This window comes from Gymnogyps californianus, chromosome 7 (assembly GCF_018139145.2).
Source record: "Gymnogyps californianus isolate 813 chromosome 7, ASM1813914v2, whole genome shotgun sequence".
In the NCBI taxonomy this organism is placed as follows: Eukaryota; Metazoa; Chordata; class Aves; order Accipitriformes; family Cathartidae; genus Gymnogyps; species Gymnogyps californianus.
Window position 1 is genome coordinate 30,567,775 of NC_059477.1, and position 21,344 is coordinate 30,589,118.

Below are 21,344 nucleotides of genomic sequence, written 5' to 3' on the forward strand. Positions count from 1 at the left end.
CAGTATTTGGTTTTCCTCTTTTATAAAATGTCAATTTTTTTATGCGTGATTTTGCAGATTTTTTGAGAAAAGCACTACAGGTACTTAATTACCCAGACAGCAATCTTTTACTTTTTTTCCTCGACAAATGAATTTCCCTGTCGATTGCAAAATATTTATGCTCTATTTCTGATGGCAAAGAAGCCCATTCACAGCCTGGACTGCTTGTTCCCACAGAAGACTATTGGACATCCATAGGAAAACTGCTTTTTTTTAGCCCACCTGGTGGCCTCATGTGTGCTTTAGATAAAGCAGTGGGAGCCTGGTACATATCGGATGGTACAGAGGGTGTGGGGGGTGCTTCTCGGCGTGTCTCCCTAGCCAGTCTTGCTGCAGCACCCCAGTTGTAACTGGGAACAGAAAACGTCCTTTAAGTGCTTTCCCAAGGGCTTTCCAAATTGTTTTCGTCAAAGCGAACTGCAAATGAAACCCGATGCAGTGGTGTGAGGTCTGATTTCTTTTCTTCTGATGCTTTTTTCTTTTTTTTAGCGATCACATATGTAGGCTGAAGTATTTGGAATAGAAAAAGCTTATTTGACCCTTCCTAATTCTCCTTTTTGGGCTGAAAAAGAAGTGCTGCTGTGAGTGATGTCAAAACGACTCCTTTGCTTGCTATACAAACCCGTACGTGCAGTCTGTGTTTCTCTTGAAGCACAGGTTTATCTGTGGAGATAATCAAAAGCCTGCATCATCCTCAAAAAATGCCTGTTTCTGATGCCTCCCTCTCCGATTCCTGGGATTTTCAGCAAAGGGACATCCCCTTTAAACCTGCGTTTCTGCTTCATATCTTTTCTCTTTGAAGCCAGAGGGTTGGCTGGCCTTTGAATAGGCAAGGATGAGAATACAGCAGTGGGAGGTCCGTGTCTTGCTCATAAACCTTGGCCAGAAAATCAGCTCCGACAAGTGGGGACAGGTAGCAGCGTCTTTCCTCTTATCAAACAGCGCGGCGGAGCAGACACATTCCTGCACAAGCAGCGGCTGGGTGGAAGGTGGGGCCTCCCGAATGCGCCTTGCTGCTCTGCCGCTGTGCTTCACCCTGGGAGCTGCGTGCCAGGGACTTGATGAAGACCCGTGTTATTTCTGTACGGAACACCCTGTTTTCCCATCGTCCCTGCCCCTTGGGTGCTGCTTTGATTCATTCTTTGGTTTTCTCTTTCTTCCGCAGAAGCCAGAGAAAATGTTTATCTGTTGTTCCAGTGCTAGGGGACTTTGGAGGTGCCATGTCGTGCCTTCACACCCCAGCGTATTGTACCGCATGGCTTGGCATGGCCCAACTTTTTCTTGGGGGAAAGGTTTCCCCAGGCCTCCTGCTAAAACTTTCCTCCCTCTGTGCAAAGCAATCGTCATTAGTGCTAATTGGGCAGGTTTGGGGTTAAATCTGCAAAGATTGCTTGGGTTTGGTAAATCCTCTGCCACCGCAAAGCAGATAATGCTAAATAAAAGATTGCCTTGATTAGATTAAAGTTGGCAAATTCATTGCCCTAATCATCATACTGCCCTTCCCGTGGCTATTCAGGAATACATCACCATGACTTACTTGAAGTAATTGAATATAATTGTCTTTTTAACTCGTATGTGTAAAACATCCATCTTTGTTAGCGGCGTGTGTTGCTGTCCTGCTGCCAGCTCGCCGTCCTCTTTGGGAGGGATGGGAACAAGAAGCAGAGCTGGGCTGACGTTTATGAATTGGTAGTTGATTGCCTATAAAACCATTCATTATTTCTGACCAAGCACCTGGAAGAGAATAAAAAGGAACAGCACCAGCCACTGGAGCCCGTAGGCTTGGCTGGTGCTCCCAGGCAGGGGAGAAGAGGGGAAGCCCTGAAGGGGGACGTTGCAAAGGGACGTCACCAAAAACAACCCTTCCCTTCGCCCTCGGTGGCAGCAAAGCACAGAGCACGTGGCGGGGTTGGAAATGAGAGCGGCAGAGTGAAACAGGCACCCAAGGCAGAGGCATTGCTGACCCTCCAATGGTCCAAATAGGTTGAAATGCTAAAAACAAACCAACGGTGCCAGTGGGAGGGAGGAAGTTCATGGACATTTTTCTCCCGTTAATAATCAGAGGTGTGAGGAGGGAGAAATTCTCTTCACATGTCATTTTTCTACCAACAGATAGCTAGGAAAGGAGGCCAGGCAGCAAACACCCTGTGTTTTCTTTTTCCCAGCTCTCCTGAGTTACAGGGAAGGACTCTTTTAGCACAACAATTTCCAATATTACCTCAGCAATCAATCATTTAGAAATGCACAGTTACAAAATAAAACATAACTGGCCTGGGTTTTAAAAGATTCAGATTGACCTGTTCTTAATGGTTTTATCATTTTTAGTGAATTAAACTGGTCCAGGGAATGGGCCCAGGGATTAGGATATGACTCTCCATATTATTAAAACACTACCACAATGGCCAACACAGTTTCAACCCATGTCAGCTCACACTTTCCTACAGTTTGCGGGTTAACCCAGCCCTGAACCTGCCCATTACAGCCAGAATGGCCACCCTGTTTTGGGAGGTTACAAAACTTTGCCTATAGGGATGCCACCAGCTGGGCTGTGTAGGTTGGCCCGAGGACCACAGAAGAGTCCCTGCTCCTTTGGGTTTATTTGTATGTCATAAATACTGGGTGAGTGCTGCAGGAAGCCCAGCCTAGGGGCTGAGGCTGGAAGATATGTTTGTGTTGTCTGGCATCAGATGTCTGTGCAGGGACAGTTGATTTTGTGACCATGCTTGGTATGTGATGATGTAAAACCTCCTTGCCCCACTCCCTCTGGTCCCCACAATAGCCATGGGTTGTGGCTGTAGCTGTGGCCAGGGGACAGCAATGTCCCCAGGGAGGAGGACAGCAGCGTCCCCAGGGAGGAGGACAGCAGCTTTAGGTGTCTGCGAGCCCTGGCAGCGGTTTGTGCTGAGCGTGGTTTGGGGAGACCAGAGGCTGTATGGTACTGCGTGAGCAGGGGATGGGATGTGACAGCTGAACTCTGCTGCATTTCTGACCTGGAAAAACACTGGCTGCCTCTTAAAATGAAGACTCCTTACAAGTGTCCCTATGTAACAGATTGTCCCTACCCAGGACGGTTAAAGGGTGAATCTTCCTCCTGCCAAAGCAAATCCTAAAGGATGCGAGTATATTCTCTCCCTGAGCTGCTTTTGGGAGAGTAGGGGAGGGGACCAGAAGGGGGGAAGGCGGTTAACAGTTACCCTACTGTGTCAGGACATTAGGCGAGCTGCAAAAATGCTCCCAGTGTATCAGGTAGTGTGCGGTGCCAGCCCTTCGCTGGAGCACGGAGAGCAAGTCTGCTGCGGAGCCTTAAATACTTTCCACCCCAACTACCTTAGCTTAACGCCTTTCAGCAGAGTTGGCAGGAGGGTTGTTTTTGTGTAGTCTCTCACCTCTCTCGGCAGCCTGTCTGACGCGCCTATGCCGCGCTGTGCTCAGGGATTGTACATTGCAATGGGAGTAGGAGCTTCAGATCCTCTTGCTGATACGCAGGGAAAGACGTATATGGGAATTTCACGCAGGCTTTGCGCGACGGACCCGAAAGGAGTACAGCCTCGCCGGAGGGAGTCGGCATAGCTCTCTTGCAGCTGGAGTCACAGATGCGAAAGGCTGAATTTTAAGTCTCTCGTAGAAAAAGAGTTTGGCGTTTGCTGAGCATCAGCAAGAGACTTGGCCCAAGCCTTGACACTTTGGTTTTGGATGGTGCTTCCCCACTCTACAGAGAGATGCTACCTGTCGCAGAGGCAAGTCACAGTGAAATACTGAGCGCTGACTGGGTTTTGAAATGCTCACTTAGGAGGTTGGTTTTGTTTTGCTTTTACTCTCCAGTTATACAGAAAGGCCAAGAAGCCAGAGAGGGAATGGGAAGACCTGCGACAATATTAAGTAATCTTTAATGAAGAACTTCTGACTGTTTGTAAAGGCAGAGCAAGACCAGCTTTTTATCTTTAAGCCGACCGCTGGTACAAATCTAGAAAGCGGCATCATTACAGATGCGATGAGCCCTATCAGAGGACGATTGTATGGTATCGTTATCGAGGCTCTGCTAATTGTATTTATTTAGCTTCTGTAATTTTAGCAGGAAAGGCCCAGGTGGCCAGGCAGCGTTGTCGGGGGTGGCGTGGAGAAATAACCTGATGAATTTTCCATCAGCTCGACTCACTCAAATATTCTCGCCGTTAACTTTTGGGTCAATAATAAATATTAAAACCTGTAGATTTAATAAGTCAATGTAGGTGTTCTCTGCCTTTTGAGACCACTTTATCTTTCCATCAAAGATGAAACAAGCTTCTCAGATGAATAAAAAATAGGGCCTCAAGTGATTACAAGTGAGAGCAATTTGGGCTCCTCTCTCAGAACCTGGCAGTAGGCACTTTTGAGCCTCTTCTGACTGCCTAGACGGTCTGCATTAGCGCTGCTCTTGCTGTTACATTTTTAGGTAAATACTTCCATCCTGTGCGTACAGACCTTCAGGAAAGGTGTTTGCTGCCACTCTAGGCATGAGGGACGACACAGGTCTGGATCCCGCCAGGCTCTGTTGAGTCTGATTTGCGTTGCAAGTCTAGTTTTCCTTGGTGCTTCCTATAATCTCCTCAAGTTCAAAGAGTGCTTAGCTGCTTGTCTTTGTCAAAAACCCTGTTGGAGATCTTTTATGTCGAAGATGTAGGATTTCTCCGCATGACTTTGATTATTTATTCATTCCACTTCTCTGGTGTATGATAGCGCTGATATCATGAAGACCCCTTGTCTTGCACTGCTCTTGCTCTGAAATTCATGGAGATTTAGAGCCTTTGAAATTGTTTTAAAAGGAAAGGAAAAGTTTTTGAAGTCCCTTTTTTTTTTCTTCTTCTATTCCCCTCAACAGTGCCGCAGCACATTTTTCCGGCCTTCCACGCTCCTTTGCCAATTGACATGCGCCACCAGGAAGGACGATACCATTACGAACCTCACTCTGTCCACGCTATCCACGGGTAAGTCTTGCACCTCCGCTCCCATGCCTTGCTAAAACATTGGCCACCCGCGGTATGCCGAATCCCGCTGCTACGGTCCCGGGGACTCACTGCCCTCCTCGCAGGCTGGCCCCACTGGCCACCCTCCACCCCACTGTCCCCATCCAGTGACAATACTGACCTTCCTGGCAGGAATGCTCTACAGCTCCTTTAAACGTATAGAAGTGCCGTATAGCAGCAGGATGGGAGTACAGGGCTTCTGTGTTGTTATCCAGCTGAGGTCCCAGGGACAGGCTTGACTTGCGTTTTTGCGCCTGCGGTGTTTCTCACATCATGCCGTGCCTGGGTCATTTCTGGCACCATCTTGGCAAAGACCCAGCACTGCTCCCTCCATTTGGAGACCTTGTGTACCGTTCTTCCCTGCTCGCCGGTTGGGGTACAGCGGTGAAAGGCTGCTGGAAATGCCGTAATTCAGTGTGATTTCACCAGACAACAGCCCGGACCAGCTGGGCAGCATTTTCTAAAATGTGATAAAGAGGCAGGTCCTCACGTGGGTGTCCATGTCCACTCTGGAGGGGCAGGACCCTGGGTTTTGGTGGTGACCTCCTTGCAAGAGCCCCCCTCCCCGGGCCAGCTGATGGGCAGTGAGCACAGGGCAGTGAGTGCTGGTCAGGGGCTGTACCCTGAGAGGGGGGATCATGGTTAATCTCCTCATCCAGGACATGACAGCTCAATAGTCCTTGACGCCTTGGAGGACATGTTTATAGCGAGATCTGGGTTCACCTCCTGTAAGCTTTGATCAGGGCAAGGAAAAAGGAGCCAGTGGGGATGTGAGCAGAGGCTGTAGTGACCGTGCGGCCGGAGGGGTTTCTCCTTGTCCCTGAAATGCACTATCCCCATGGGAGGTAAGGAGCAGCCTGATGGGGTTGGTGGTCCCACGGCCATGCTGAAATCCCTCCACCCACGGCTGTAACACAGGGCTCAGCCATCAGCTGAGGGACAGGTCCCAGGGCACTTGCTGTATGGGAACCTGTAAGGGCCGGAAACATTTTACAAGAAGAGCAAAGGAAGAACCAATAGGGCTCATCACTTAAAAAACTCTCGTTTGATCCCCCAGAGCCCCGTTGCGGCCTTGCCGTCCGGCCAGGGTCCATGCTTACCCAGCTTTGCAGGGGCTGTTTGTAGAGCTGTGCTTTTTCTGGATAGGTCTGAGCAGGGGAACAGTCCCCAGGAGGCAAGTAACGCAGACGGCGGCAGCCAGGAGATCTGTGGAGTCCCACAGCTACCAGGGCTTTGTTCCACTTCCAAAATGCTGCTGGAAAAAAACGATAGGGCATTTCCCTGGATCCTACCAGAAGACAAGTTGTTGTCTTTTTGGCTGGCAGTCAGTTTGACTGGATGTTTAAAGGGGCAGAGCAGCTTCTTCCATGCTGTGTGCAAAGGCGAAAAGACAGAGCAGGTTGCTAACATGGGAATTTGGGGGGGCTAAGGGGGGCTGAATGAGATAGTTCTGGTCTTGGGTGCAAGTACACGCAAAAATTCTAGAAAAAAGAAAGACAGGTTAATAAAAAAACATACTGGGAGATAGTTAATAAGCCAGAGCTCTGGCTAATAAAGCACATACTGACTTCTGAAAGGGGCAATATTCAAAACAGTAGTTAGAAGAGAGGATGGCAGATGCTCAGATGTGTGGCACAGGTTATTTGCGTGCCCCACTTGGTGCTCCCCTTCACTCCTCGTGACAAGAATCGAGTACACTGCATCTGCCCTGGGGCTCCACAGCAGTTTCTTCAGTGGGGTCATGAAGCAGGTTCTTCTCCAAAATGCAACTGAGAGCTTGCCAGCTGGTGCTATGTACCTGTGAATCACACCCCCCAGTGATGGGAGCCAGTATTTTATCATATTGGGATTGTCCAACTGATCAACTCTGGCCAAGTGTACAGTGCTGGCAGATCAGATTTCAGTTCATCTACGCCAATATTAATAATCCACTGTCTTAGCAGCGACCACATTTGTCTGTCAGTGGACCAAGAGTGTCCTGCTTAGTATTTGGGTAGAGTTGTTGGCAAACACCTATTGCCCTTCTTCTTTGGGATCCTTCACCTTCCCAGCAGCACCTCTCACAAAAATGACTTGCGAGGTACTTGAGGAGAGAAAACTTGGTTGCTGGTCTTAGAAGAGGAAACATAGTCTTCTTTGAAACTACCTGGGCATTGCACTGAAGGGTGCCTCTATGGCTGGTGAAGCACCAAAGCTGAGCAGCCAACTGCTTCTTGGCTGTGGGGGTTTTTTAGGGTCAAGGGAATGCCCCTTCTGTTTGGCTCTTTTCCAAGTGCCCTGGACTACGGCACAACCACACTGGGAAAATTCTCACCAGCTGTGGAGTTAATCTCTCAACCATTTTTTCACTTCCAATTTTACCTGCAAACATCTTAACCTTGTCTCCTGCCCTTTCCTCCTCTAGTTTTTTTCTAATTCTCTGTTATCTTCCTCTTCTCTCCTCCAGTCTCTGCTCTGGAGGTCATAACATAGTGCTCACCCTCCTCGCTGGAGGATGTCCAACTTGAAATCATCCAGAACATGGTGGTGGAGCTGGGCTAGAACATACTTAGTGGTTGTGTGGCTCTTGTTCAGTAGGCTGGGTGGACTCTGTGGGCACAGTTGAGCCTCTAGAAATTTGTACTCCATCCTGATGGTGCAGAAATCCATCCTTCTGTTTAAAGTAAACAACTCAAAAAAAAAGGCACGTGCATATTTTCACTCTAGAAAATTATGGCAAGTGTTTGGAAGAAAAATTGTGTCACTGAGTTTTGGCTTTATGATTAATGTGATCAGTGCCTGACAGAGAGCCCCCAATTCATCAAGCCCATATTCTAGCTGTCTGCTGTCTTGCTGGTACCAAATTTAGCTAATTACATGAACGTTGCACAGCAAATTAAGTGTAGTCTCATTTGTTGCTAACTATGGGGTCTTATTATCTGCCTGCTGCATTATGTCAAAGGTTTGTTTCCTGATTGCTCGATGTGACATGGCACTGCATTCCCCTTCATCACTGTTTGCATTTAGCCTAATGAGAACATACGTTATTTTATCCTAACTAGAGGACTCATCTGCAAGGCTCTCTTGAGCAGGATCACCTGTGGGACCCTTTTCTTGAGAATATGGATGGGAATATGGAAAACTCAAGTAATGAAAGACCCACGTGCCACGACGGGGGCCTGAAAGATTTGCTGCATTTCTGCTCACTGTTGTCAGTCTTTATGTCTGTGATTTCCTTGTTAAGCAGCATGACAAATAATTTTCAGGACTTGAGTCTTCTTCCAAATCACTGAGCATTTATTATATACATCCAGAAGCAGATCGTGTTGGTATTTCCTTGAAGTATACTTCTAGAGGTTTTTTTCAGGGTGTTTCAGTGTTTCTCCAGTCGTTAGGACAACTCACTTTTCTGTACAACCTCTGTTGTTTTTACTTATTTGGTGATACATTTTTTGGACATCTTTCATTCTTGGACATCTTTTTTTTGGCATTAAGAACATTTGGCAGAATCATGGTGCTTGCTTGGCTTGTCTAGAAAAATGAAGTATCTCATTCAGATGATCCTTGAGCTCTCTGCAGTGCAAACCAACAGGAATATTGTGGATTCAAGGCATTGTGCTGGATTCTGATGCTTGTGAGCTTGTGGTCATATGGAGGATGGGGGGAGAGGCAGGACTGGAGCCCAGTGGACACTGCGAAAGGATGTAATGCAGAATGGAGTAAAACTGGATATGGGATGAAATCTGTTCCAGGAGTGTAGAATTAGAGCAGAATGAATAAATGAAATTGTACTGGTACATATAAATTGAATGAGGCACCACTTCCACAAAGTAACATTCGTTTAATATCAAGGTTGCAAACTACAGCACTCAAAAGCTACGAAATGACAGAAAAATAAATTTAGAGATTCTGACTCATTTTGTACACCATTACAATAATGCATTAAATTACAGAGTCACATACTCTTTTTCCCTGGGATCCTCGCCTCTTCCACAGCACAGGATGGCCTGGGCTCTGTGCAAGAGCAGTGGTGGGTGTTATATGTGTTTTCTGCATGCAGCTTTTATTGATTCGTCAGAATTTCACTCTGCACTGTTGGTTGTAAGCAGAACATAGATCAGCGTTACTGGAGCGAAAGTCATCTGCCAGGGTGTTTCAGCAAGTTCAATGCTGAACCAAACAAATTCACTTCATAAGTTAGAACAGGTCCTTTTCTAACAAAGGGGATATTTTGTATTTTAGCAAGCTTCTTCACAAAAGCCTACTCCACTGGGGCCTGGTCCCTGCGATAACTCCATCCACTTTAAACCAAGGGGACTCTTAGCGTCAGCTTTGCAAGATCAAGCCCTTGACTACAGAGGAAAGCTGCTGGCAGATACGGCAGGTGATTACTGATAGCTCCCTTCCACTCCCCACTTTTAGGTATGCTTAGCTACTCTCAACTTTTTTTTAAAGCACAACAAAAATAACCAAAAACTCCTTAGCTCAGCTTAAAAGTCCCTGCCAATGCAAGAGCCTTCAGGGCTAACCCTTGTAAACAGCATGCCTAGACTTGACTCAGCAAGAAGCTTTTTAACAGTAGCTCCTAAACTGTGGTTAAAACCCATCAGGCATTACGCAGTGTAACAAACAAAAGCAGCCTTGTTTTTCTACCGACATCCTGGTGCTGTTTCAGGATGCAGTTCTGACATTATTTATTAACAAAATATTGTTGTTGCTCTTCTGTCCACACATAAAAATAATAAAAAAACTCCTGAGCTGATAGTCACAAATTCCACGGCTTTCATGAGGACTGAATTGTCCCAAAGATCTAAACATAGAGAAGACTGCATCTCCATGATAATGTGGAGTTGTCCTTAATTTCCCTCTGGTAGGGATTTCATCTGATTTAATCATGGATCTTCCTCCATTTCCCTGAGATCTTAATATATTACAGATTTTCCCTGATATTCAGCCTACACTTTTTTTCTTTATCTGATCCTATTACCCCCCTTGTTGAAGTTTGTTTTCTTTTTACTATGTTAAAAATTACAGAATACCTTTTCAGGACCAGTTCCAATGTTCCCAAGCTGTTTAGGCAGGGTAATTCACAGGCGGGCAAGGTGACTGTTAAACTTTTCATCATAAAAAGACTATGTCTCAAGTGTTTACAAATTTGCCAAATTTAATGTCGAACCCAAGATTTTCCTTGTTGGGTATCTGTTTCAGGCTGGTTTTCTCTTTCCTTTGTTGTTTTTGTGAGAGTCAGCCAAGGGAGGCCAAGTGGGGTTAAGGGAAAATATGTTGTTTAGCCATACAAAAAATAATCATCATCATCTTATAACTGTGCTTTGAGAAACGCCAGTGTCTCTTGCTTTAGAGTTGGAATTTGCTATTGTCACAGATGTGCATTTTGCTGTTCTTATTTTAAAAAACACACACAAAAAACCCCTCAATTTTACCGGATAGAAATCCTTTGAAAAATCTCACTTCCAACACACTCAGTGAAGGGGTGTCAGAGTTTTGCAGTGAAATTTTCCGAGCAGCCCTGTGGCCCTGACTGCGCTGCAGCCAAGCCCTGCCAGGGCTTCCCTGCCGGTGCTCCCTGTTTTCTGCCGGGGCCTCTCGGCGGTCCCCTCCACCCAGGAGGATTCATGACCGCAGCTGATGGTGGAGGGGAGCCGGTTGCATCGCACCTCACGGAGCCACCTTTGTGCACTATCAGGCGTGCCTTCGGTTAACCTCCGTGGGACATGGCTCCCACGAGGCTGCAGCTTTGATCCCATCAGGCGGTTTAGGATGGGACCCCAGGTAATGGTCATTCCTGCAGCAAGGACGCCGCTTGGTTGAGCCACAGAACGCACACGCAAATAAAACCTGTGTGTTTTCATATTTACTTTGCTACCGGAGTAGAAAATCTTTGGCAGGTCGTGATTGATGGTACTGTGCTGCTTTGGAGATAGAGCGAGCTCCCTCCGGAGTCAAAGCAAACAGCTGCTCAGAGAGGCCTTCTTATGTGTTTTGCAAAGTTTTACGACTTTCACCAAATAGATACATTGCTCTTTTGGGAAACAGGTTTGGGGGCTCCCACATCCAATTTATTCTGTCCCCTTCTTTCCCACATGCTTCTTGTATTTATTTAAGAAAATAAGAATGTGTGAGTATGTGATGGTTTGCAGAAGCTGGTCCCCTCCCGAAGGCTGGTTCAAACCTTTCCCTGGTCTGTAATTAGCAGGAGTGTGTTGCTTTTAGGTGGCTCTTTGGTAACATACAGGAGGTGATTTGGGGGACTACCAATACGGATCTCACTGTAAAACTACCGGGATTAATACTTGATGGTCACTCAATCCATCTCCAGGAGACCACAGATTAAATACTGGGCTACTGCTGTCCTGTTTTGGGAGCTGGAAAAATTACTTTAATTCCATCTGTGCTTTAGTTTTCCCATCTCTAAAATGCTGTTACAGTAATATTCACCCTCCTGATGTTTTGAGAGCTAAGAAAAGTCAAGTGGTCGGTGACTCGCTCGGCTCCCCAGAAGGGGCTTGTGGCATGTTTTCCAGCATCAGGAAAGAAGTACACAGCGCTACCTACCTGTGCAGAAACTGAGAAGGTACACGCTTAACATCTTCTGACCTCAGTGGGAGGACAGGCTGATCAGGTCTTCCGAAATGGGGCAGACATAATCCAAAACACTCATTAGGACTAGAATGTTTCTGTAGGTTTTTCCAATCTGATAAACTATTCTATGGAAAAAACCCCAACCAACCAAACACAAAACCCCACAGCTTTCTCTTTTGAATCTTGTTAACTATTTTCAAGTGCTTTCCATTATGAGAGAGATTTGCATATCTATGCTGTTCCTTAAATTGAGGATAGTTTCATCATACGTGTTTAGTTAAATAGCCTTCAGAATACTCAAAGCTGAAGTCCAGAGGGACCTGAAGGTGCATGGTTTCAGAATCACTAAACTATGCAGTAAGACACAGATCGGACTTAGAAACATTTGGGTTGGATCTTCAGTTGCTGAATGCCGGTGGCATCGCACTGGAGTGAGGGGCCTCGGTGAGCTCAGATGGAGTCGTGCCCATTAGCACTTAGTGAAGATCTGGGCCACCGAGTTGCTGGTGCTGTGACACCACGACTTACTGAATGAAAAACTGCAGCTCTAATTTAGCCTAATCACCGCCAGAAGTGTAAAAACAGCTAGGAGGTTTTAGTATTGAGAACAAGAGCCTGATCTCTGAGGTCTTTTATGTAAACCTCTGGCATGTGTTCGTTTAATATGATGTCACTCTCTAATCCACCATTGCTTTTAAATGTCATTCTCAGAGCTTCATGTCAGCAAGTCTTAAGTGATAATCCCTTTGCTTACCTCACTTCATAGTAGATTAAAAGTGACTTCATGCTTCCACCTTATCCCCTGTTAAGCTTGTGCTTTAGGAAAAATTTATTTGAACTCTATTCTCCTGCTGCTTTCTAAAGAGTTTCTAAACAGAGAGTGCGGGTCTTTCAGCAGCTATCTCAATGGTATTGCCCATTCTCCATTGCTTTCAGTATCCTGTGAAAATGGATAAATGTTCAGTGCCAATCTCCTGCCCTTTTAAACTCCAGTGTTACGAATTTGTTTCTCAAGTTTTCTCTCGGCTAAATGTTGAGCACTGCACCTCCTGGCCTCTCCTTTTTCTTAATCCTAAATAAATCCCCTCTCCGGATGGTGTTTCACCTCTCACCAGCTTCTTACAGTCACGAGGACAAGAGACGATGAGACCTGTTGCGGTGTTTTGCTCCTGTGTAGCACTTTCTCCTGTACAGCACAGGGGTGTGCAGGTTCCCCCTTTCTGGTCCTGTATCTCCTGGTTGAACTTTTACTCTATCCTGTAGCAAATCCATTCTCAGTATAAAAAGCTCTCCATGCAGTTCACCTTCCTAGTCCACCCTCCTTTTTTTCTCTCCCTGAATTTCACCCTTCTGCTCCTAGCACACCTCCTTGTGTAACACGTCCCTCCAGATACTTGCTGCATGTTGTCATATCCTTCCCGCACTAATGAACTGGCCAGGCTGCAGCCTGCAGCATATACTCAAATATCAATCTGCTCAGCCTCCTCATTTTCACTGTGTTTCTCTGAAATCCTTCCAGCGTGTGTGGAGATAAATGGACAAAACCCATCCATCCCATTGGCTTGTGACATGAAGCCTGCGGCACATCGCTTTTCAGGTGCTGGTTAATCTGGGTTCCAGCTACCAGTGGCCATGGGAAGCAAATAACACAAGGTGCTGAGAGATAAAAACTAATGGCAGGAACGTGGCTTGTGATACTGGAAGAAAAATGTAGGATTTTTAATGTCCATACAGAGCGGAAATTTTCAAATCTCATCCAAAAGTTCCCCCCACGCAACAAAGAGCAGAGAAGTCAATTTACCCTGGAAGGATGAAGGACTGAGTCAACTCTGCTGGGATTAGAACATGTGGTTCGAGGGATCCTAGGTATTTCGGGTCTGATTCTCAGACCACCCAGATGGCTGGGGGGAAAGGAAAAAAAAATAATAATAATAAAAAAAGGACCCTATTTGGCAGAACTGTGGATCTGGATACCCTGCCTGCAGCTAACGCCGAGCACACACATCTGCACAAACCAAAGGGCAGAGCTGGGTGCTGTTACTCTGGCAAATCTCAGATCTGTAGAGCACTCCTGTGGGAATGCGTGCATTTAAGTGGGCTTTCTAGATCCCTGGCTTTGACGCTAAACCACGTATGTATGTTTTTCTTCTGTATGCCAGACCATTTTGAGAATTTGTGATTTTACACAATTTTCTACCTTGGAGGCTTTTCATGCCTGTTCTTTTATGTTTCACCATTGATATTAAATAGACAACTAACAGAGCTAAAATTTAGAGCATTACTCAAGGGTCAAATTTTAAAAAGTGCCTGTATGATTTCAGATCATAAATCCCACTGTACTGGGTCTGGCTAACAACATTATTTTGAAAGGGGGTGTTGTGGGTTTCAAAATAATGTTGACCCTTAGGGCCGGCTTGTCAAGCGCTGGTAATGCAAAGGCACAGTGGGTTTTTCAAACATGCTGGATTCCAGTTAATATCTAACTCCCCCAACCTTCATTGAAACTCAGGACCCCAAAGCCAGCCCTAGTAAAGGAGTTAAGTACCTAAAAATTAAGAAAATTACTGGAATGGAATTGAGAAAGATGAACATGTTAATGAGGTGGCTTGTGCATGCTTGGAGTCCAGCGTACACGTCCAGGCCGTACAGCTCCTGTCAGACCGAGGAGGCTGTTTTCTGCCCTGTCTGCTCTCTGTTACAGGTGCATGCACGTGGCAAATGTCGTGGGAGGATGTGCTATGGAAAAACCATATTAAAGGTTTAGTTGATATCAGTTGGCCAGACTCCACGTCAAGAGCAATTTCACTGCATTCCCTGCACTCACTTTATTGGCATGTATGGGGTTGGGTTTTGATATAATTGATTGTGGTAGCTGGTAGTGAAACCAGGAGGTTGTGGGCCTTTTGATGATTTTTTTAAGCCGATACTTGGAGGGGAGGGACACCTTACAGCATGGCAGGAGCCTGGGAGGTAGGAGCTATCCTTTTACACCCCCTGGGCAGCAGAAGGACCCATACCATGGTCTCCCCACTGCTGAGCGCCTGCTGTTAGATTAAACGTGAGAGTTAGGCTCCAGTACCACCTCCTGCCCTTACCATGAGTGCAGTGGTGTGCTTCTTTCATACAGGTGAAGCCTTCTCACAGCAGAGGTGTTTCTTCCTGCCGCAACTTATTTTATCTCTCTTTTACACCTCTCCCTACCCTGCATACACGTACCCAAGTCACTTATAAGAGCACCTGGGTGCAGTCAGGCATGCCTGAAAAAATATTAGGGCTGTATGAAATGCAATCACATTGAGCTTTTTGAGTTTAAGTTTCTCTGAGAAATAAATATGTGTTCTTAAATCCTGTAAAGGCCTTTGAAATATTTTTCTTTCGATCCTGTAAAAGCATCCTGGAGAAGAATTTGTCTTATTCCTCCTCTGCCCTTTCATGAGAGGCCTTCCTAGCTTGGTTCTGGAGCTACTTACATGGCTTTTGATTTGCAAACCAGCTGCTGGAGTTGGTACCTGCTGATTGAATGCTTCATCTGAAAGCTTCTTAAGATCCCACAGAGTAACCACACATCCCAAATTACCACTGGTAGAGGAAAGACTACCAGCGTGTGGTTAATACATTAAAAATAGGAAAGTTTCAAGCTTACAGCTGCATTAGGGCGATGTTCTTACATGCATATTCTTGTATGAGACTATTTGTCTTCACTGTGAGAGAAGACACTTGATTTCATATGCTGTCTTTCATCCCAACTCAAGTGCAGTATGATATTTTACAAGAGAAAACTGCATTGTAGATGACAAAGAGCAGGGTGTAGAAAGATAGGGTGGAGAAGGAATTAACACATTCAGTCATGAAATCAGTAAGTGAAAGGAAGATCAATCTAATGGGGATTAGCAAAGAAGGAGAAGAGATATTTGTAGAATATATTTGAAAAGAAACAATGAGCTGATGAGGCAGAGGGACATACAGAAAGTGATCTAGGCTACAGTACTGATTTTAAGTCTCTCCCTATTCAGGAAAACACCGAAGCATATGCTTAATTAGAAATACCTGCTTAGGTCCGTTGACTTCAGAGGAACTTAAATGCATGTTCACATACTGTCCTGGAGAGAGGTGTTCTTCTGAAGATGCCATAAAATAGAAATGTTTACTAAATCCCACTTGTGTATTCCTGCTGTAAAAATAGTTTATATTAGAGATTTTTCTTGTGCCAATATGGACTTGATAGTTGACTTCAGACCTGTTACATTAATGGATTATTTGCTGGTATTGTCATGAACGGCTTCAGTTATGTTTCTTTAGATAATTTTGGCAAAGTAGAAGTCAAGGCCTAATGAAGAGGGACTAGAGCTCTCTGGTTACTTCCACATAACATTGCCATGAGTCCAGCATCATCACAGAGATCCCAGAACTGGTGTCAAACAGGCCAACTTGGAGGAGCCTAGCCACCATGCAGACAAAATCTCCTGGTGGTTGCTTCCTAGGAAGAGCAAGTTTTCAAGGAATCAACAGTGTTTGAGGTGCTGCTTTGAGTAACTGATCACCACTCAGGTCAGACAGTGTGGTGGTCCTGCTTGTTTGAAAAGACCCTCAAGGAACCAACGATATTTTCAGTTCTTTGGAAGGACCCAAATTGAGATCTTTGCTGCTGTTTTACCCTGATCACTAGGCACCCATTTTGTGATAGCATCTTGTGGGAGTCAGGGTACAGCATGAGAGTATGGTAGGGACCAGGTCAGGGTGAATAACTCTATTATCTGTAGACCAGTGGGAAGGATTTTGCAGTAGGTTCCCAGGAGAGAAATCATATAAAAGTTATTTCTAGCTTTTTCCTTTTTTTCCTAGTCCTCCAGCCTAACTGTTTCGCTGTAAGAAGTAATGCCAGGAACTGATGAAAAGTGAGGTATCTGCAAAGTTTTATCCAGTACATTTGAATGCTTATATAGTTATTACCTGTTTGTGTATTATTTCCAGTAGAAGTCTCTAAACAGAGAAATAATCATAGTGAAATCAGTGCCAGCAGGCGCCAAACCACTTTATTCACTTGAAAAAAATAGAAGACTTCCAAACTCCAAATAAATTTCTAGCCATTTTTTAAAAAGAAATAGTACGTGCACACATAACCAAACCAATTTTCAGGTTAGGTCAGGAAAGTTCAAACCCTCCCTCAGGGCAGAAAGCAATGAGATGACCAGAATGTAAAAGACTAAAATGGAATTGAGCCAGGTTAGATATTTTACAACCCATGCCTTTTTAAGAGTCCCACAGGACCTTTACTGAGGACAAATGCACTGGACTTTTGGGCTTTAGCGGGTAGGAATGACGGCCGCTCCGTATTCCTCACCAGAGCATTGTCACGTGGTGTTGCCTAATGAGTCAGAGGGAAAGGCACTCTCCCACCAACACCACTTCCTCTGTGTCCTGGGTTTTTCTTTGCAAGTCATCTATTCAAGGCTTGGCTAGGTCTTGACCTCTTTTGGCATGTGAGATCTAAACCTGGTATGACTCCAGACTTCCCTCAACCGCGTCTGGTTTGAATCCTGTCAGTGCTGAGATGAGTGTTAACGCAAGAATAAGAAACTCTTCAAAGAGTTGTTTGTTTGTTTGTTTGTTTAAGAGCTGGCTTCTGCCAAATGTGAAGAAGGTAGGAGTGCTGTGAGCTGTAGCTTCTTTCCCTTCAGGTCCTGATGTGCTGATGGACCTCAGGATCCTATTAGCATGGTTTCTCCATGCTTGATCTCTGCAGAGCAGGGTTTGCATTTCTGGTGGATTATGTGACAGTTTCTGATAAGGATGGATGGTGAGCAGAGACTTGGGCTTCGTTTGTGCGTGGACATCACATTGCTTCAGGTATGTCACACTGATGCAGCATATTGGGTGAGTGACCTTTCCCAGGGTGACTCAGTGAGTAAATGGCACAAACTGAGGGACAGAAAATTCCTGGAGGTGCCTTGCGCTGAAGAGCAGATCGTGCTTCCTCCCAAAATCTTGCACTGGATGCAGTGGTTTTCTATCCCTTCATTTGGTTTTTGACTACGTTGCCAAACTGGCCTTTATCCAAACTCTGGTTGCTGTGATTGATTTCACTGCTTTGCCTTTCGTAAACCCAACCCCAACCCTACCAGCTCTGTGTTCATTGGTGGCTTTTCTCCCAGGCAGGGCAATTTTGTGGTTCACACATTCACCAGCAAAATTGCTGCGATCTACGAACTTCCAGTGCAGTAAGGATTTGTGCGTACATGTGTTTGTGTGTGTGTAGTCTTCCTTACTCAGCAGTGCAAGGTCTCAATCTAATCTCCTCCTGCTGTTATCATCCTCAGTGGGTGAAAGCTAGGCTGAAAGATAATCTCCTTGCCTACAGTGCATCGTGGTCTGCACTCCCCCTGACTGCATTTGAGTTTCAAATGAAAGAGCCTCTGGAGTCCAGGAGCAAATCTTTGATTAAAACAAAACTGGAGACCTCTAGAAGCTGTTCTTGAAGGCTGAAGGTAGAAGATAGAGATGGTGCAGCCAGGGAATCTGGCATCGCTGAGAGTGTCACGAGAGCTTGACAAATACGCCAGTAGAAATCCATGGGTGCAATAGCATGAGCTGCATTTGTTGTTCATTTTTGGCTCATCAAACTTTTGTCCTGCTTCACTGAACAGCAGAAAGAGAGCTTTCAAGTGGGACTTGTGTAATTAAAAGTTTATCTCCTCCCCATAGGTCCTTACAACTCTTCTTGCACTTGCTCTGTCCCTGATACTCTATGACTGAGCTTAGAAAATGGCCTGTGCATTCTTGTACCTTTTTTTATTGGTTAGAAGCTCTTTTATAGCAGGTGTGAATGGTTGTATTAATCCTTACAGCATTCATGAGTACCAAATGTGTACTGCAGTGCTGGGTAAGAGTAATTATTTTGCCATTACATTATGAACAGCTTTAAAACTTGCACTGTAATGTGACGCACATAAAGGGAATTGTTAATATTAGAAGTTCAGTTCTGGATAGTTGAATTTCCTTGGTTACTAATAACACTATAGACTATTTAAACCATAAAATATTTTAAAAATCCACTTTATTTTCACCTGTTATGTCCTTTGCTTATTTTAACAAATCAAGCAGCAGATACAACTAAAAAAAAAACCCAAAACATGCAAAGTGCAGGACCTTAAGTCCTATTTTCAGAGTAAACTCTGAGCCAGAAGTATTTAGACATCAAAATCCCATCAGCAGCCTGCTCCCACAATGAATGCATGTAGGAGCTTACACCCCGCTGAAACCAACTTGGGCTGCAAAAGGTACTTGAAGGTGCAAAAAGATGACTGATGGGACTTCCAAAAGCTGCTACCATATGGAAAACCTCACTGCTGGGATTTCAGCATAGCTTTATTTCCAGGGTTGGTTTGTTCATCACTATGTTGTCTAAACAGGTAAAATAATCCACTGCACCTGAGCAGTTCTGTTTTCTCATTCCCAGACCACAGTACAATGGCCCTGTGTTTGCCTTTTCCAAAACTGGAGGGAAATGTTTAAATAAAATTTTGTGTTGAATTATTAAAGCCACTGCAAATGTTTTCATTAACATTTGAGTATGTTTAATATCCCTTCTCTTGAATTTTAAATAGAACCAATACTTGGTGACTTAATTACCCTGCAATATCTCTTTTTTAGATTTTTACCTTATATTAATAAAATGAGTGTATTTACATAGTTCCAACCTAAGCACATCTCGTTTTACTGACTAAGTGCATCATTTAAAGGGCACACAATGTTAACATCTTTTGGCTCGCCTGAGACTTTACATCATGCTACACACTGAATCCCACAGTGAACTTTATCCTATGCAAAAAATAAATCATTTTCTCTATCCTTCCTGTTAAAATGTTTAAAAAAAACCCCCACAACTCTCTGGTCATTTAAAACTGTCCCCAAAACATACCTGCTTTCATTGAGGTTATATTCAGACTACCTAGAGTATCATCTCAGACAGACTTCGGCTACAGTTGTGGAAAGTGATGGTTATAACGTGTGAGTTGAGCACCTGCAGTTGGCCATGCAAAGACAGTAGCCGGCTCTTCCTTGGCTCCGCATAGTTTGAGGGCTTGGCAGAGTATGTAGAAACGGGGCTGGAGGTCTCATCCCTCTCTTCACTTAGATGCCATAACAGGACCATAAGCGCGTGTTTGGTGAGATGCAAGAAGGGTGTTTTTTGAGGTTTGTGGAGTGATGAGAAACCTCCTGCTTCTGCTCCCTGTCCAGCAGTATGGACTGTCACCAGAACTGTTAGCGTGAGGAGGATGTCTGGGGGCCTTTTCCAGCACTGATGCTGTAAAAACACCCCTGTTCTTCAGGCAGCACCCCAAACCCAGCTGCAATTCCCTGGAAAGGGGAGGGTAAAGAGTGGCTCTGCCTCTGCCGTTGCTGCGTTTAGGAGAGAAACAGCTTCAGTGACTTGGCATCAGCCTGGTGCTTTTGGGAATTAGATGCGGCATCTAAGGTTGGGTTGGGGTCATTTAAGGCTCAACTGAGGACTGGAGATACTGAATTTCCTACCTTTACCCAACTGAGCTTAGTGCCCAGTTTTTAGCTGAGCTGAAGGAAGCTTTGGAGCATCTAAAATTGGTGTGGGGCACCATGCAGGCAGAAAGGCAGGTGAGAGTGGTGGCCAGGGGAAGCAAGGCCACGGCACAGTCGTAAGGATGGAGGTCACTGGAGGGTGGTGGCATGGTGATGAGCTGTGCTGTGCTGTGCTCAGACCTCCTCTCCTGCCAGGCTGGCGAGCACCAGACCCACTGGACCCCGATACAACCATGGCAGATGTGCAAAGGCGGGCTCTTTGGCCTTGAAAGGCCATGTGCGTGTGTGCATCGCTCTCCAGCTAAGATGATAATGACTCTTTGAAATGTTATTCTGCATTTGCATTTACAAAAGCTGGATAAGCCTTTTAAAAAAAAAAAAATCTGATAAGTAGCAGGCAATTGAATTAACCACTGTTGACTGTATTGCTGTCTCTTAACAAACTCCATCTGTATGGTCTCCCTTTGTAGAAACAATTTTATAACTTAATTTCCCTACCAAAACATCAGTGTTTACTTAGTAAGAAATCTGTTCTTTGTCAGCTTAAAACAGTGATTTCTTTATTACCACTCTGCGCAAGGAATGACAGCACAGAGTTGGCACTGGAGCAAGTCTGGTTGAGTCTACAGCGTTGTAATGGAAACAGGGTGAACCGAGGGTCAAGTATAATGGGATTTGTATACAGAAATGTGTCTGCATAAGGAATAGCTGCATGAGATAAGAGAATGAAAGATGAGGCCCGCAGGTCTCCTTTTGCACGGCGGTGGGAGGGAGGTGTCGCCGTAGGTATACGGTGCTGCTGACATAGGAGACAGGGTTACCTCTGCGCCAGTGTAGCAAAGATGCCTAAATCATGTGTGCGTGCTCCGGCACTAGCTGACGTTGGTGGGTGTTGGACGGATTGGGGTGGTGGTCAGTGATTACTCTGAGAATGTCTCGTATGTAATTTTTATTGATTTCGGGAAGCATAGGGTCAATGAGGGGTTTTCAAGCTATTACAGTCTGTGGTCTCCCTAAAAATTTTCCAGCAGGGTTGTCAAACATGGTACAGTGAATTTGGCACGAATAACAAGAGGCTTGCAGGGCTTTTTGCTGTCTTTCACAGCACCTGAAGGAGTCTTTTGTGATTCCTAAGGGTTTTGCAAACCACAGGTTGAAAAGCACTCG

General features: G+C 45.2%; 1 protein-coding gene across 1 annotated transcript in view; it reads left to right on the plus strand.

Annotated features, from left to right (window-relative positions):
* Positions 1-21,344, plus strand: part of GLI2 (GLI family zinc finger 2) — a 196,039-nt gene that overhangs the window by 124,054 nt on the left and 50,641 nt on the right. Inside the window, exon 3 of the mRNA XM_050900282.1 lies at positions 4,898-5,003. Within this exon, the coding sequence (XP_050756239.1) occupies positions 4,898-5,003 (106 nt within the window). The remainder of the gene's footprint in view (positions 1-4,897; positions 5,004-21,344) is intronic.